The following is a 19,072-nucleotide window of genomic DNA, read 5'->3' on the forward strand; positions in this document are numbered from 1 at the left end:
TTTAGGGTTTCTTGATAAAGAAATAACTTGCGTAAAAAGAAAAAGGAGGTTATATATATTTTGTCTGTGGTATGAAAAAAGAGGTAATCATCAGTTTCCTCTTTTCGAAGCATGGGGAAGGGTGATAGCCGTCAATAGGTTACTTGGGAACCGAAAAGCCATGATTAGACAGAGGTAGGTCACTATTTCCAAGAATGCACGAACTACTCTGATAGAGTTGGTGGGGGTAATCGAAGAGTCATTTTCCTTAAAGTTTATTTATTGCTGGTCGTAATAAATAAACTTAGGGGGTAAATGTTATCCAAAAAACAGGCACGGGTGACGTGGCAGACGTTTTTAAACACGTGGTTGACACCTGGCAGAGGTTCTGTTCGACCATCGACCAGTGAGATTCCCCTAACGTAACATTTGAAGTTTCTATACGACCAGCATGGTCGTATACTCCGTGTATTTCAAGATGATCTTGGGTAAATCATAATCAATTCCGAGATTATCTCCTATGATTCCTGATTATTCGATTAATTAGGAACGAATATCTGTAACAAATTCATGTAATCCTCCTTGAGCCTATAAATAGAGAAAGATAGCTCAAGGAAGGGACTTTTGGCTGATTTAAGTTTTACACTTACAAGAGAATTAGAGCTATTACATTACGATTGTATTGTTCATCTCTCTCAGGCCTGTGAAACTCAGAGAACCCTAGTTCTTTGATCACTCCTTTGAGAACTCATATCAATAATAGCTTAAGTGGACGTAGGTCATTACCAGTTCTTGGGGCCGAACCACTATAATTTACTGTGTTCTTTACTGTTTTTATCATTAAATATTTTTTGACATCTTTATTCACATCAAGCGTTTGACTCCGTGTTAGTTGACCAAAACAAGGGTCAACAATATATGTTTGAGTAGTCAAAATTGGTGAATATTTGGAAATTTTGTCCAGGCGATATATCGCCGCATGAGCAGTTTCAATTTTTGGCTGAAGTAGAAATGACATTAGATATTGCGTTTTTATCGAGTACATACGGCAGAAGATATATCGCAGTATGGTAGGCGATATATCGGCACAAGGGTATTTTTGGAAATTTTTATGGAAATTCGTAGGTTTTGGTTTTTGGAAAAAAGAATAAAAAGAAGATTGGAAGAAACAGAAGGTGGGGGGGAGTTCTGACAGCAGGAGAAAAGAACAGAGAAGAATTCACTTTTATTATTTTATTTATGCTTTTGAATTTTAGATTGTGTGATGAGGTTTAATATTATGAACTAAATTCTTATTTAGAGTATTTTAATGTAGTCACTGGATATTCTATTCATCTTTAATGGAATTTCTATGATTCTTTGAATTTATGTTTATCTATTGTTCTTATGTTTAATGCTTGTAATTGATTGGTCATCTTTTGCATGATTATTGGTTTTAATTCAATATCTGAAAAGTGAGAATTGGAATAGCTTTAGGCAATAGACATAGATTTCAATTTAGAACGAAAGTATCAAATTGGTTTGTGTAGCAATTAGGTTTTTGTTCTTAATGCAGTTTATGTGTAGAATTTATCACATACATGTAGAGAATTCGCAGGTAAACTGGATATTTTATATCTTGAGAAAGAATAGAATTATCAATAGTAAACTTGCTATAATCATAGATCAAAGAAACATATTAGTAGTATTATTGTTTGAATAGAATTGAAGGTTGATGAAATTAGAATGCTCTAATATTTCTCTTATATTAAATTTTGTTAATTAAATTATGCTTTTCTAGTTTATTGTTCGTTGTTAATTGTCATTAAATTTTTATTAGTCAAATAGAAATAAAAGTTTGCTATTGGTAATTATTAGATCAATTCCCTGACGGAACGATACTGTATTTCCACTACTATTACTTGTTTATTCGATTGCGTATACTTGCGCAATAAAAAAATTGCAACAAATGGTAAATCTCAGAAAGTGGTCTGGGAATCTCTTGAGAGTTGCATTAAAAAATGGTTTATTTTTACATTTTTGTGATGAATTGTGTTGACCTGTGAAATTGGCAAATGGTCATATGTACAATATACGACACCTTTTGAAATGAATATAGTAGTTCAACCCTATTATGATGAAAAATAATTACTTAATCCACTTAGTTTTTAGTATTGAATTACTCGATAGACAATTACACTGATGAACAAAAGTATTCACTTGTTGCTAATTGCCCAGAGTTTCTCCCAAAAAATTCGTCAGATCCCCTTCAATGAAGCCTTGGGTCCTTTATTTATAGTACCCAGGGGCTGTTACATGATCAGTAATACTGGGATCATGGTTTGGTACACGATTATTAGGTAGTGGAGATACGTGTCCACCTCCCCATGATTATGAGATCGTGGGTCTTCTCGTTGTTTCTCTGGATCATGGTAGACAATGCACGATTGAAACCTCTGGGAAAATGCTAAGTCTCGGTAGGTCTATGAGACTTAGGTGCTAGGCCCGATGACCCTTCAGAGCTTGGGTGCTAGGCGTGATGACCGTCTGGGTGCTAGACCTGTTGATCCTCTGGGTGCTAGGCCTGTTGATCCTCCGGGTGCTTGGCCTGTTGATCCTCGAGGTGCTAGGCCTCGAGGTGCTAGGCCTGATGATCCTCTAGGTGCTAGGCCTGATGATTTCAGTTTAAACGAGCGTGAACTTTATCCAGCAAAGCATATTTAGGAGTTTAGGTCAACCACCCTATGAAGAATAGGGTGGCCCAACCACCCATGTGGCTTTTGAACATCTCAGGCAGACCACCCCTTAGGGGTTGGGGTTAGGTCGAACACCCCTAGGGGGCTAGGGCCAAGCCGACCACCCCTAGGGAGTTTAGGCCTTGTCGCCTTCCCTATAGGTCCTGAACCTATCTTGTTTGATCATCGGTCTTTTTTCAATACTTCATCGTTTTTCCCTGATTTGCGATGCCACGTGCTGCTTTCTCATTTGCCATATCATCCCTGGATTTTTGAGGGATAACAAATTGTAAGAAGTCTAACCTTATCTTTGTTATGCAATTTGTTGTGTCAAGTCACAAACCAAAGTGGCTGCATTTTGTTTTTCGCTTGTCTCTTATAACAATTGGTTTTTGGTAGTTCTGTGGTGTACATAAAGTGTTTTGGCTTGGGAAGTATTTTCGGAGATTTTTTTTATGGCTGCGTATATTGTAGTTATTTAGAGCACCTGTAAATTTTTGGGAAATTATGAATAATTTACAGTATAGAAAACAAAATTCAAATAGTTTGTTGCATGCGTGACTATTTTTTATGCGTATAGAAGGTAATCTGTTTAAACCTTATTTTATGAAAAATTGTAGGATGCTCTAAATAACTATAATGTACACGGTCATAAAAAAAAATCGCCGAAAATACTTCTTGAGCCAAAAACATCAATGGGGTGCACCAGTGTGTCCTTTTTTGGGGTGCAACAACGCTAAGAATCCTCCATTATTTTTTTAGTGTACAAGTGTTAAACATAGTCCAAAAAAGATTATATTCCAAACAATACAAAAATAAAGATTTTCAAGCAGTAATTTTCAAAAAAATAGTTGTAAAGCAACTAAACAAAATCAAAACAACACCTGCCATGCAAAAAAAAGTACATTATATTTTTTTTAATACAAATTTTAGGAAATTAGCGGCGAATAGACTAATTCTTTCAACTTTTTTTTACACGAAAGAAAATGAAGGACCCAAAAATCTCAACCCTGTTTTCTAGTATGGTAGATTAGCCATTTATATCAACAATCTTAGGCTTGTTCATTCCAAATCTCTTCTTTAGGAACCAAAGAGGAAAAAATTGATTTTTTTTTCAGTCAAAAGATGGGAGAAATCTCGAATTTGAAGGGAACCGATATTTTATTGAACTTTAATCTTTTTCCAGCATCACCGACATTTTCAGAGATACATCCATTAAATATAGTATTGTATTAAATATTATTATGATAATAATATTTTATAATATTTAAATTCATATTAATATAATTAGTAAAAAATTAGAATTATATATTATTATCATAATAATATTTTATAACATTTAAATTTATATTAATATAATTATTAAATATTTACTATTGTATTATATATTATTATAATAATGATATTTTATAACACTTGAATTTGAATTTATATTAATATAATTCTTAAATATCTATTTTTAATTAGTTTTAAAAAAATATTCCGTTAAATATTTAGAATATTCTATTAAAGTTAACGAAACAAACTATTAAAACAAAAAATTTCCCATATATATTGTTGTAATTGTTCAATTTTATTAGTTTTCAGATCTTAATATAAAAAGATTATAACAGAAATAAAACAATTCATTCAAGAAAAGCATTAGTAGTTTCATTTGTATCATTCTCAAGGACATGTCCACAGTCACAACAAAATCTACAAGTGTTACTACGAGTGTCCAACTAAATCGAACATGATGCGAGATGTAGATCTTTTGAGTACATTGATCAAGACACACATACACACTTTGAGTGAGTGAATAACCAAGAAAGACGCAAGGTGTGGAGCGAGGGGCAAGTTTGTGAGGAGAGTATGGATGAAGCCAAGGATAGCACAAACAATCAAAGGCTCGAAGCTTTGAATAATTTGGTGGAGACTCAAAGAGTTTGTGATAGGGAGAATTCATATGGAGAGTGGGAGTTGGAAGACGATTTATGAGATAAGCGGCAGTGGAGACGGCATATGACTAGAAGGTTAGTGGTAGGGAAGCTTTAGAGATAAGAGAAAGACTTGTTTCAACAATATGACGGTGTCTACGTTCGGAGAAACCATTATGTTTTGGAGTGTGAGGTGGTGAGGTAAGGTGCGAAATCCCATGGGTGGATAAGTATGTGGCAAGACCAGTGGATTTGGCGAGACCCATGTATTCCCCCCACCCCAATTTTAAGAGTAAAATGTGACTATTTTCTGTTTGAAAAAGTTTTCAACAAGAGCTTTGAAATGAAGAAAAATAGTGGCAACATCAGATTTTCGTTTGAGGGGGTATAACCATCGACATTGAGTAAAGTGATCCAAAAAAATGACATAATATTTGTAACCATCAACAGAATAAATAGACGAGGTCCACACATTAGAATATATAACTTGATCTGATCCTTGATTTCCGTTATGTGACCACGACTCGGCAGAGCATAGGTGTTGGCAAGAGTTTGCCAGGCTTCACAGGAAAGCCGGGTTAGAAGCTTCAACATTATTGGTGGTGATGGTGCGAGGAGGACATGGATGAGTGTTGTCAATGTATTTGTAGAGATCATACCTGATGAGAATGGCCTCAATTTGGAGTTTCCTGTAACGACCCAACTATTCTAAACTTGGACCATTAAAAACTACTATACTAATCTTAAGAAAAAGTACAGATGAAAACACTATAACTTTATTTAAAACTGTAAAGTAAACGTTCAAATACATAAATATTTCACTTAGGATATGGGATCTCATTGTTTTGAAAATAAAAAAACATAACTTAAATAAATTGGTTCCAAAATTTAATGCGGAAAACTAATACATAGAAATCATAACCAAATAAAGACTTAAAAATCTTCATCCTCTGATCGAACGCGCAATCCACCGATTCCATCCTACCTCAATACACATCCCCAAGCTGCCAAGAACCTTCCTGCCGCCATAACTATTTTCCTGCACATATAAAACATAAAGGAGTGAGCCTAATGCCCAGCAAGGAAAAATCCACTACAAGCATGAAACATATACATACACATAAACTATAGACTGTAAACTATAATCATATAACTATAAGAATACAACATCTATTATAATGGCCATCATACTTCTTGGGACTTGCTAGCTAAGCAATCATATGCCCATAAATTTACGGGGCTAGTTATCTAAACAAGTCATATAAATTTATGGGGCTGTTATCTAAACAATCATATGCCCAAGGAATCTACTATTGGGACTTGTTATCTAAACAAGTTATATATTTGTTATCTAAACAAATTATGTGATTGTCATCTAAAAAAATTCATATACTAAAAAAACTAAAAACATATCGTACTTACAACATAAACATGTATATCAACAACATAAAAGCATACAAATCTACCCTATTTTCCTTACCAAAATACCAGAACGAGAGAACAAGATCGGGACTTTGGAACACTCCTAAAAACCATAATAGAGAGGTGAGTATACTAAGGAAAAGAGATGGAAAGAATAAACTACACCATCGAAATGATACTTACCAACAAGAACCTCAAGTTCAAGAACTTAGATGCCTAACCAAGAATAAAGAATACGAGTTAGGATTTGAGTAGAAAAACTATAAGAACAATACAGAAAGGAACTAGAATAAGGAATACCTTGAATGCTTCCATGACCGAACTACACCTCGAAACCGAAATATACCATGAACCTTACTTCCCAAGTGTTTATTAAGCTTATAATGATTAAGCTTATAACCTCAACCCAAGTGTTTAACACTCTATAGTAATCCTAGCAGCTTGTAGGCTCTGAACTCAGCTTGATGAATGAAGAAATGGCTGGGTACTAGGTCCTATTTATAGAGTTCAAGAATGAAAAGATCTTCATTTAGCCTGAATAAAATAATGACTTTTTCAACACACAAGAAAACTCATACCAACTAACCTTGGCTCTTGATACCACTTGTTGGGAAAACCTATTGCAATAAACACAAGCTTGTCCCTCTTTGTATGTTGAAAATATGATTACTTATCAAACACCACAACTAGCAATTTTAACCAAAGAAACACAAGCAATATAAATCATAAACAACCATAAAAGTGAGACACTAATATTTTTACGTGGAAACTCAATGTGGGAAAAACCACAGGGATCGTAATCCTCTCTACTATCACCAAAGTTCAATAATTTGATTACAATGTTCTTCTCTAGTATAATTAGAGGCTCACAACAACATCAAGATTACAATCTTGGATCAACAATGCATATAATCATCATCTATAAAGATGGATACACCAAAGAAAAAGTTTGGATCTCAACAAATAAGTATAGTGGGAGTGCACCTTAGAGAGGACAAACACCAAATCAGAGTCAATAGATTTTTAGAGCACCTTGCAAGGATTCACCACCCAAAATTTGAGCTAAATCAGATGAGAATCAACAACTTAATCTTTAAGTCAATGTGCCAAAACCCACTATCTCTTTCTCTAACTTTTCTCTCTTTTCTTCTCTTTTTCTTCGCTCATTTTTTTCTTTTCTTTTGGGCTCAAATCCCTTTTTTGGTCCTAAAGGCCCACTAAATGAGGCCGATCCAGCATATATCATGTTTATGATAACCTCCAGTCACAAATTTTAACAATTTAACATATACTATTTGCAAATTAATTATTTTCATTTTAATATTAGTGTTATTACAGTAAGTATATGTATTAATTTTTTAGTGATGAAAATACATTATTTTCAATTGATGAAATCTTGCCTTCTCGCAGGTTTCTTTGCCAGTACATTTTATTCTTCATCTAATAATTCTATCGTGTTTTCAAGTTTAAGTTTTTTAAAATTCTCTTCAGCATATAATTGTTCAAAGTATGTTAATGACTAAGTGGGACAATACATATAAGCTAAGCTAGGATGCACCCCTAACTATACCTTCAAATAAAAAATATTAGAGCTATGAAAAAACCTGCAGATCAAGAGATCAACTAGAAATATGTGATTTAGGTGTTTACTTTTTGCTCCAAACAAAATGCAAGATATGAACAGAGAATATTATATATGTTCACATTTATCAACCAAAACAAAAATAACACAGACAAGATGATACACATATAGTAAAATTGGACAGAACTCACCATCCTGGTTCCTCACCAAGTCTCTCAAACTCATCACAAGAAACACTTAAAATGCATTATAATCTTCACAAATACTATTGATAACATAAGACTAGCTACAAGAATTCTGATAATGGAATATAGAATGTGTCGTTACCATAAACTGTAAATTGTTTTGTTTTATAATAAGTTACATCATGATTATAATTATCAAAGTTGATATTGTACTCTGTGCCAAAGTCCATGGTCTCACTTTCACTTCCACTTGTAGTTGCCTCTGCATCTTTATGATTTAACAAATCAATTAAATGTTCAAGATTTAACACTTGAATTCCACACTTTTTCACTTTGCACTTGCCAACATTAACAAGTTCTTCCCAATCATGTTGTTCAAGGTGAAACTTAAACGACACCTGAAATATTATTGGATTTGCACCAAAATACTCATCGTACTCCTCGTTAATAAACCCCATAAACATGTGATCTGAATTGAGAATTCCTATTTCTACAAATCTGCTAGTGTTATCTGGCAGATGAAGACTCCAATTACGTTTGTTGCTTTCCCCATTGTTTGTTTTGAAATGGTATTCACATTGAAAATTCAGACGGTTAATATCAAAACAGTAGTGCTGAAATTCAATGACAACGCAAAAGGCAAAACCTATGAAGTTGGAATTATAGGAACTTGGAAAAAGATAAACATCAATTGAAGATCCTTCAGACTGATCCAAAAAAATTTCCGGAAGTTCATTTCCTGGACAACATAAATTCATTCTGGGGCAAAAGTTTTTCTACAATAGAAAAAAAATTATTATTATATCGTTTGTGAAATAACACAAGTTAGATTTTAATCTATATATACTGGAACTAGAAAGACATATGCATACCTTTGGTTTTAGGCCAAAATAAGCTGCTTGTATGAAAAGAGAAACCCAAAAATCTGTCACCAGATTTTTATATTTGACAACATTCCATCTTGAGCAACCACAATACTGGTATGGGATTTTTCTACTAGATGAAATGAAGCATCGACATGACGTGACATCAAAATCAGGTGATGTGAAAGTTTGGTTATTGTCACAAGTTTCTAACAAATATAAAACCATATTAGAAAGTCGTTCAATACTCACTGGTCTTCTATCAATCATTGATCCACATGGTTCGAATTCCATCAATGGTAAGGAAGATAAACCAAGGTTCCAACTAGGGACTTTAGCTATGTTGTTATAGCTAAGATCCACTTCAATCTTAAATTGGAATTCCTTCGTCACAGCAGGCAAAGCAACAAGTTTTGAGCAACTAGAAAGGCATAACACTTTAAGATGGCTCATATTGTAGATGTTGTTTGGAATAAACTCTAGATTCTTGCACTCCCTTAAAATCAGCCAATGAAGCCCAGTAATATTTTCAATTGACAAGTGTAACTTTGTGATTCCTGTTCGATCTAGATAAAGTTTTTTCAAACTTCCCATTGGCTCTAAGATTTCCGGGAAGCTTTTAAACTTTGAGCAATCAGATAGGTTGAGACTCACAAGAGAGCTCAACTTACAAATGCTCGTTGGGAGGGTTTCAAGCTCTATGCAGTTCTTTAGACATAGATCCTCAAGACTAGATAGATTTTCAAAGGCTGATGAAGGCACTTGTTTTATCTTTGTTCCACTAAAGTCTAATGTTCTAATGTTCTTCGGAAGATGCTCTGGAAAGCTTTTGAAAGATGAGCAACCATCTAAATAGAGATGATTTAGGGACTCTAACTGACCAATTCCACTTGGAAGATTCTTAAGGCATTTACAATTGCTAAGGTCCAGAAGAGAAAGATTAACAAGAGACCAAATTGAAGAGTGTAGGTCTTCTATGGCTGTGGAATGCAGACAAATATATTTAATACTCCCAGACACCTCAGAAAGAACTTTAAGATTAGAGCAACCACTGAGATTAAGAAAGTAGTCTATGGCTTTATAGGATTTCCACCAAGATGGTTTGTGATTATTTTCTCCCGGTCTCACATAATTTCCTTCAATGTTACCATAGCTGGTGTAAAGTATTTGTGCTGCTTTCGTTTCTTTTGTAAAACACTTGTGATCAAGAGCTTGTTGAAATCTGAGTGAAGGAACTTCAACCAAACTCTCACAATCTTTCAAGCATAGACTCTTCAAATTATTAGCTCGAGAGATGTCTGGGATTTGGATTAGATTCTTTGAAGAACTAAGATTGACAACTTTTAAGTTTTCAAGAAGCTGTAACAAAAGAAAAATGCAAGTATAACTTAATGTACTCTTTACAAATGTGTTTAAAGTGAAATCCCCAAAGTATACATACCTCAAATTCGTTAGGAAGTTGTTCCAACTTGCTTGATGGCATGTCGAGTTCAACGAGATATTGTGGCACAAAAGTTGATGGCAAAGAATTTAAAGGATAGTGAAGCCAATGAAGATATCTAAGAGAATCCGGAAGTGTATCAAGACCTTGAGGAAGTTGAAGTTTGCATTGCTCCATTTCTCTTGATATTCCACATATTTGAAGTAGCCTTAGATTGGACATTTCTTTAAAGACGTTAGGCTCCAATTTGATATGACTCTCTCTAATCTCAGACATGTTAAGGAATACTCCTTCAATTTTTTCGCTCCCCTGAAAATTAAGAAAGAAAACTTATTGTCACATTATAATGATAATTTCAATTTATTAGTATATAAAGTACTAGTTAGGACTTACTTTGTTCTTCCTTAACATATGACATATATCTTTAGTAATCCATAGTCTGCTACACATTCCAGGATCTTTAACGCATTCTTCACGAACAATTTCTCTTCCCATTTCTTGTATCAAATCATGCATCCATAGTCTCTCAAAAGATGTAACAACTATGAGACATCTGTCGATGAGATCTCTGATGACATCCGCAAACATACCATCATCATCCAAAATTCTTCCCACAAAATCCTTCTCCTTGCCTTTGAAAAAGCATGCAACATCAAGAAATATATCTTGTTGTTTATCGTCCAAACCATCGTAGCTTATCTTCAGTATATTTTGAATCTTTTTGTTGGGAAACTTTTTCAGCTTTTTCAATGCACTATTCCACTCTTCTTCGCTCTTCGAATACAAATGGGAACCTAAAACTTTAAGAGCCAAAGGCATGCCTGCAGCATAAATCATTACTTTTTTTGACAACTCCATATATTTCTTTGGTGGAGAATCTCTTTTGAATGCATTCAAACTAAAGAGTTGAAGAGCCTCATCATCATCTAGTTGCTCTGCCATGTAGATCCAATCAATCCCAATATTCTTAAGCAATTGCTTATCTCTAGTTGTGACAATTACTCTACTTCCATGGCTTAACCAATCTCGACCTCCAACTAAGTACTCAAATTGCTCTACATCATCTAGATCGTCAAGAACAACAAGTACCTTTTTACGACAAAGTCTATCCTTCACAAACAGGTCAACTACCATATCTTGATTATTGTCTTCCTTCAATAACTCAGCATAAAGTTTTTTCTTCAAATTGAGCCTATTAGGGTTTTGCCATTCTTCCCTAATATTTTCAAGAAAGCAATGACCTTCAAACTTATTGTAAATTCGAGTAAATAAGACATGTGCTAGAGTTGTCTTGCCCATGCCACCCATCCCCCAAATTCCTACAATCTGAGCATCTAATGATGACTTATTGGTGAGAAACAATGATTCAAGATATTCAATTCGTCTCTCCATTCCAACTAGACCATTCAAGACATTTGTACTTGATGTCACATGATTCAATTTCTTCAAAATGTCATTGACGATTTTCCCAATTAATTCAGACTCATCACACCTAGAATAGTATAACCAAAAACAAATAAGATTGAATTAGACCACTAGATATATATAATCTACGTCATATTATTATGCTAGCTAGGTGAGAGAAGAAATCTCAATGTTTCTCTTGCATTTTTAAAATGTTTACATAATATAAATATATATATGATTAAAACTTTGTGTTAATTATACATAACAACGAATTATAGAATATTATCAAGGATTTAAATAAATTTATGATGCTTTTGTAGTATACTTAGTTAAACTATTGGATTTGAATTTTTGAGGAAATTTCATTATTAATTGCTCTATTTTATAAACAGAAAACCGGGAAAATTCTTAACCCTTATTTGTTGGGTAGGTAACTATTTGGTACCTTGTGTTTTTGCAAAATATCATTTTGGTACCCTCTGTTTTCAATAATGCTCATATGGTACCATGTATTTTAAAATTATACATATTTAATACTCTAGATTCAGATTTGATAGATAAAATTTTGTCAATATGATCAAACTGTCATTAATTATGTGTAATTAAGTAATTAAATTTAAATTTAGAACTTATATAATTGACAGCAGTTTGATTAAATTGGTAAAATTTTATTAATTAAATTTGAGTTTATGGTATCAAATATGTTCAATTTTAAAATACAGGTACCATATGAGCATTATTGAAAACAGAGGGTACCAAAATGATACTTTGCAAAAACACAGGATATCAAATGGTTACCTACCCAACAAATAAAAAAAAAGGTACCTTCTTGTGGGTGCATCCCAGCCAGAAAGATTAGCTGCAGATATTAAAGCATTCCTCCATTGAGTCAATCTATCCGGCTCACTCCTAAAACAATCTTCAAGTGCACCATTGAAGGTTCCATTAAAATAAAATTATGGATATTTTCAATATTAAAATTAATTAGATTAGTAACATGCACAATTTTTTTAAGATAAAAGCAAATAAAAAATACTAATAATAATCATTCGGACATCTAATGTAATAAAAAAAAGATCTCTGTATTTTAATATGCGATCAACTTCTTTTGTTAAATACAAAATAATATCTAAGACCCGATTAATTATAAGATGGAGTCAAATTATTTTCAATTATAAGATTAATTATTGAGTCATTGGCGATACGAAGAGTTTAGAGAAGTGGAGAAAATTTTCAAGAAACTAAGAAATAAAAATTATATTTGACCATAATCAGATCTAGAATACTATTTTAATCCATAAGAACATAAGAACCGATTGTGTATTTAGAAGAAACACGGAGACCAGACTAGTGTCTTCTAAAAAAAATGAATTAGAGATATACAACCGTTAAAACTAACCTAAGCAACTAATTAGGAATATTAATAAAAGGAGATCGAAAATAGTGTATATATATATATATATTAATAACCATGGAGCTTATCAGAAGTTAAAGATCGATCATATGAGAAAAGATATATGCAATCATGTAATTAAGGTAGCAAAGATATATGCATGAGAAAGGGTGTAATTCTTAATACCTGTCATAATACCTAATATAGATATTAAAACATTCATCCATTGTGTATCAGAGTTTCTCTTAAAGCGTTCTTTAAGTTCACCAAATGCAACTCCAAAACTCCCTGATTGTTTTCTGACATCGCACGGACTCACATGATAAAATATAGGTACAACAATCTGTCCATCTCTTTCTTTACACCTTAGAATATGAACCAATTCATCTAAACACCACCTCGAAGATGCATAATTTTCCGAGAAAATGATGACAGAAAGCATTGAGTCCTCAATTGCTTTCAAGAGAGAAAAACAAATTTCATCACCTCTCTCCAGCCTCTGATCCATGTAAACTTGTAAACTCTTTTGGGACAATGCTTTGTGGAGATGACTAGTGAAATTGTAACGGGTGTCCTCACCTCTAAAGCTTATGAAAACATTGTACTTATTCTTTGGTGCCATAGTATTAGTGATGATATTAAGACAAACTCTCACAAAAAAAAAGCAAAATGAGCAATGCTATAGCTTAATTATAAAAGGACCGATCTTTAATTGAATCAAGAGTAAGTACTAAGTGGTATATATATCTACCAAGTTTGGTAATGTTGTGAGAATTTCTGGGAAATTTTGTGGATGATGAAGAAGAAGCTACACCACTTAAATCAATAATTAAGGTTATAGGACCTCCCACATTATCTATAACCAACTACTGCCATTATTATTATCATTATTATCTTTCCGTCCTTGAATTGACTTCTGTGGACCTATTACAATTATTTACTGATGAAGGTTGATTTCAAATTTTAAATTATAAAATATATATAAGGTAAAAAATTATAAATGTAAAAAAAATGAAGAGTTTACATATTTATATGCACTAGTATTTATAATCTATATTTAAATAAATATATATATATATGTATGGGAACGACTACAACGCATCTCTTTTTTTTGTAACATCAGCAATTTTTTTTTCTATTTTCGGCACCTGAATAGATATAATTCAAACTTTTTTTATATGATGGTGTACATAGTAGGTATTTAGAATAATTTATGAAGCTGAAAACAAGGTTTAAACTGTCAAATTTTACACACGTATACAAAAAAGCAGGTTCGCGTGCAACAGATAGTTTAGACCCTGTTTTCGGTACCATAATTTATTCGGAATTTCTTGAAAATTTGTAGGATGTTCTAGATAGCTATAATGTACACTGTTATATAAAAAAATTGGGATTATATTTATCCAAGTGTTGAAAATAGAAAAATGATGCACCGGTGTTGCAAAAAAAGGGGATGCGTTGCAGTCACTTCCTATATATATATTTCAGTAATGATTGTTTTTAATAATTACCTATATATATTTTTAGTATTTTCGGTATATGGATAAGTTATAACTATATTTTCTTTTACATGATAGTGTATATATAATATGTTAAAAATAAAATTTCACAAATTTTTACAAAATTTTAAGTAATTTAGAAAGTCAAAATTATGATTCAAACAGTTTGTTACACGCGAACAACTAACTATTTGAATTCTTATCTTGATCATGGCTATGGACATAATCCTATTTTATACTTGTAATAAATCGATTATAACTCGGTTATTTTTTATGACAGTGTGTTCATTGTACTTACAAGGTATGTCTCTGTCTTATACATTTTCAAAAAATTTTAAATAATTTACGGAATAAAAATCATAATTCAATTAGAGAGGTTCAAGATTTAGAATGGCCTGCGAGAGCTTGAGATTGAGATATAAAGTTGATTAATTATTATAGAAGGGATTGAGATATAAAGCTGATTATCTCCGTGGCTTTAGATATAAAGATGATTGGAAAAGTATTTTCTTTTCTTTGTTGGCTAACTATTATTTCCTCTAAACTTCCCGGAACTTGCCAAACAAAAGAAAAGTAAGTAGTCATGAAAGCACTGGACCCTTTTGTTTGTAAGAAAACGTGTGATGAGATGACTATATATATATTAACTATAACTTATAGAATACTTTTCCAAGTATATACTGCACTTCATTATAAAAATATAGTCTTTTTTACTTATTTATGTATATATATCATATGTAATCGTTTGTGTTATATCGATCTAAAGTTATATTTATTTTAGCCCATATACTATCACACTGCTGTTCATTAATAAATCAATTATATTTTGACTAATTAATTTGATAATTTAAATCTTCATATTTCTACTTACTTATTTTAAATTACCAAGCAGCACTCTTAAATAAAGAGAGTGACTAAACGAAGATGAACCATAATATTACCATTATTTTCTTTGTCCTTATTCCTTTGGACCACTACCATTAACATAGCAAAATGATGATACGTAGTGAAAGTTCTTTAAAGTTTATAGTATGTGTACCTATTACAATTATTTGGTGTTGAAGACTGATTCAAAATTTTAAATTATAAAATATTAGTTCATTTTTTTAATAAATGTAAAATTGAAGAATTCATATATATATATATATATATAGTAGTGTTATACATATTTATAATAACACTTAGTGGAATAATTTATTCTCATAATAATTTATTCTTAACGTGTTTGGTTAGTTTTTATTTTTTATATAAAATCAATTAGTTTATTCTCGTCTAAATTTTAAATAATGTCATAATCATGAAGCAGACGAAAACAATAAAGAGATGCCAATGGACAGTACACATGATGACGAAAATGATGGGTATGCTTCAGAAAGTGATGATGAACACCATAAGTATGATGAAAGCAATATAGAGGATGAGTTAGACGATGATATTAGCGAGGAGGATCTTGAAGATTCAAGTACGACTCAGATATTGATTTTGATTTGTCTGGTATTCAATTGTTTGTTTTAAGTAAATATTCTATGTGTAATTGTATTTCATTTAATTACTTTGACCATGTTTAAGCTGAATGCCATTTCTTGTTAACTATTATCTATTTAACTATAATTTATGTAAATTCTATTTTTGGCAAATTATATTTGACAAAATATTTTTTGATTTATTTCTTGTAATATCGGCATTCAATAGAAGATTATTTCATTTTTATTCTGTTCACATTTATGTTCTTATTATATAAAGAGCTGATTATATCAATCTATTCTATTTTTAGAAGGTTTGACAATATACTTAGCTTTTAACAAATAAATCAAATAATAAATGTTGATTTATTTTATATCTGGCTGATTTCATTTGACAATCTCATTCTTATGACCAGATTTCAACATATAGGATTTGATTGATCCTCATTAAAACTGAAGACAGGATCTTGTAATGACAGCTCAGATACGGACTGATCTGTAGCTATTGACAGTCTGTCTGTTTCCTCAGATCTCGGATGATTCAATGTAATTGATTGATTATTTAAGGAAACAATTCCTAGTAAGCTGTGTGCGTTCAGACCTAGTAAAGGCTGTCTTATGTGAGTATATTTGTGTATAAATACTTACCATAGCAGCCTTGTCTGGGTCAACTCTTTTGTCTATTCTTAAACTTATTTTACATCTTTAGAAAAAGAGTGTTTATTTTGTAGAGGTTAGTGGTTCGACTATACCTCTGTTATTTTGTGTCTTTGTATGTGTTCTATGTATTGAGGAAATTCAACAAAGAGAAGAGCAAAAAGCAAACCTTCAGGAGAATGTTCATACTAGTCTTCCCTCGGGAGGAAGCAAGCACTCTTCAAGCAAATCAAAGGGAGTTCGAGTTCTTGAAGTTTCAGCAAGGTTCATTCATCAAGTGGAAAATACATCAAGCTTGCGGCATAAAATTAGAGGGAGTAATCTTCAAGTACTTTGTATTTTTGAGAAACTTTATTAATGAATCTTATCTCTGGGTGTGGCCCCGTGCAAATAACATATGCCCATGCATCAGAGCAATTACACTTGATAATTGAAATGATCAATTGCAACATCTAGGAACTACTATATAGGAAAAGTTTAAGCTGCTACATGTTGCAGTATCTGGTTGTTCTGAAAATTACTAATACTATCTGTAGGAATTGGTTCAGTCAGCTATGCTGACCTGTTCATTTTAGTTACTAACAACTTCACTGTTTTACTCTTCTTAGTAATCTTAGTTAAGTATATGTAATACCCTGAATTTTTCCGATGTGGTTTAATGGCGGGATTAGTAGACCGGGAGGGCCATATTTGTTTAATTATGCCATCAAATGATAATATGCATGTTTATGTGAATTATATTATAATATGATGTTATATGCATGCATGTGGGTCCACATTTGTATATTATGATATTTTGATAATTTGGCCCTTTAGGGGTGTATTTGTGTATTTGAGTGCATAATATGATTTGTGAATGAGATTCCATTATTATGGAGATATATTTGAGCTATTCGGCATGAGACGGTCATATATAATGGATTAGCGGTTTTATCATAACGGGGTCAATTATTGGGTAATAGGAATGTTGATTTGATGATAAATTGGGAGTATTTGAGATCAGAATGGAATTCTGGAAGTTTTGACTATAATGTCCCCGGGGGTGTTTTTGGGACCCCGAGCACTAGGTTTTATTTGAGGTTACTTAAGCTTGAAGTTGCTTATCAGATAGAACATACGTTAGAAAACCTCTCGTTCTCCCTTTCATTAGTTCGTTTTACCGTTTGAGCCTTTTCGAAGATATCTCGAGTTCTAAGCGAGGATCGAGGCATAGCGATCCTAGGAAAGATTAGAAGCTTCTTAATCGAAGGATTTGACGAGAAACAACCCAATCGAAGGTAATCGAAGTTTAAAGTTTTGAGTTTTTAGAGTTTCTAAGCTTTGAATTGGACTTTGCGAATCATTGAGTTTTTGGTTGTTTGAACATTGGGTTTTGAGAGTTTTGAGCCATTGGGAAGCTTGGGAACTTTGATTTGATGATTGGGGAATGTTTAGGTATGATTTTGGAGGCTTTGGAGTGTTAAAAATGTGTTTTGGAATGGCCCAGAGTTGGGGGCCGCGACCCTGTTCTTGGGGTGCCGCGGCCCTGATTTGAAGAAGCAGGTGGGGCTCTTTGTGCCTGCTGGGCGCCGCGGCCCTTGCTTCAGGAAGTTCTGGGGGCCGCGGCCCAAGGTGCTAGGGCCGCAGCCCTTGCCCATTTTTCACCCCGTTTGCATGTTTTGACCCCGGGAACTTAGTTATAGGCCTCAGGAATGTTCCTACTACTTGGATTAGTTTGGATTGATGTTCCGGAGGCTAGATATTGGTTTGGAAACCTACGTTGATCATTATTATTAATGATGTTCTGTGTTTGGTTATGATTAGGTGACCGCTAAATGCTAAAGGTTGATCGTTCTCAAGGGTCGTTCTTTTAATCGTTCTAGCTCGAATCTGAGGTAAGAAAATAGTGTATGAATACAATTGCACCCTGTATATGTATATGACATGCGTGATTGTTATTGAGGTATGTTGATTGATAAATGTGGACATGGATTGCCTATTAAATGCTAGCGAATGTGGTATACTCGTATATGTACTAACTAGTCAGGGATACTGACCTAAAGGTCAGAACCGGCATAAGCGTCTTGAACGCAGGGCCGAATGAAGATTAGATCTAATCGATATCAGCATTGAATGGCTCTAAGGCATTAATGCTGGACCGACCCTAAGGTCGATGAAACTTATAAGTGCTTGGCTAGTCTAAGACTAGTTACTGAGAGCCAGGGCCAAAGGCCTAGGTGACCGCTTGTCACATGGCTAGGGAACGCTGTTCCAGGGTTATGACTCTATGGTCATGAGGAAGGTTCTGTTGGTGACTAATCACCATGCACCTATCCTGTTTAAGCTAGTGAAAGGTTCACTTATCTATTAAGCCCCGGTGACCCTATCGTCACATGGCTAACGGGAACTGTCCCCATCTTAGTGACTTTTGCGGCTGTCACCTATCTGTTTTGGACTTATAGTCCTGATTGATTATTATGATCATTGTTGATATTATATCATGCTATATTGTGTTTTATTGTTGGGCCTTGGCTCATGGGTGCTATGCGGTGCAGGTAAAGGGAAAGAAAAG

At 33.2% G+C, this 19,072-nt stretch overlaps 1 protein-coding gene across 4 annotated transcripts; it reads right to left on the reverse strand.

The window, feature by feature from the left end:
- Positions 1-5,367: 5,367 nt before the first annotated feature.
- LOC133789057 (disease resistance protein RUN1-like) lies at positions 5,368-13,695 on the reverse strand. 4 transcript variants are annotated; one of them, XM_062226770.1, is made up of 9 exons: positions 13,089-13,695; positions 12,335-12,428; positions 10,496-11,594; positions 10,103-10,411; positions 8,671-10,020; positions 6,332-8,574; positions 6,215-6,247; positions 6,090-6,134; positions 5,368-5,648 (listed from the first exon to the last, which is right to left on the reverse strand). In XM_062226770.1, exons 1-6 carry the CDS (start codon positions 13,522-13,524, stop codon positions 7,900-7,902), a joined length of 3,963 nt encoding a protein of 1,320 aa, XP_062082754.1. In that variant the 5' UTR covers positions 13,525-13,695; the 3' UTR covers positions 5,368-5,648; positions 6,090-6,134; positions 6,215-6,247; positions 6,332-7,899. The 4 variants fall into 4 exon arrangements, with proteins under 4 accessions (XP_062082754.1, XP_062082755.1, XP_062082756.1 ...); XM_062226771.1 differs by having other exon boundaries at positions 6,090-6,525; positions 6,618-8,574; XM_062226772.1 differs by having other exon boundaries at positions 6,090-8,574; positions 13,101-13,695.
- Between the last annotated feature and the right edge of the window lie 5,377 nt (positions 13,696-19,072).

The sequence above is a fragment of the Humulus lupulus genome, chromosome 7 (genome assembly GCF_963169125.1).
Source record: "Humulus lupulus chromosome 7, drHumLupu1.1, whole genome shotgun sequence".
NCBI lineage: Eukaryota > Viridiplantae > Streptophyta > Magnoliopsida > Rosales > Cannabaceae > Humulus > Humulus lupulus.

What these genes read in the sequence shown, in the direction of transcription:
- LOC133789057 (XM_062226771.1), bottom strand. Translation starts at nt 13,524, where the DNA reads ATGGCACCAAAGAATAAGTACAATGTTTTCATAAGCTTTAGAGGTGAG. An exon ending in TATATTAGGTATTATGACAG is followed by an intron (nt 12,429 to 13,088) that starts GTATTAAGAATT and finishes GTGCACTTGAAG; the next exon opens with ATTGTTTTAGGAGTGAGCCG. An exon ending in TGGGATGCACCCACAAGAAG is followed by an intron (nt 11,595 to 12,334) that starts GTACCTTTTTTT and finishes ATACTATTCTAG; the next exon opens with GTGTGATGAGTCTGAATTAA.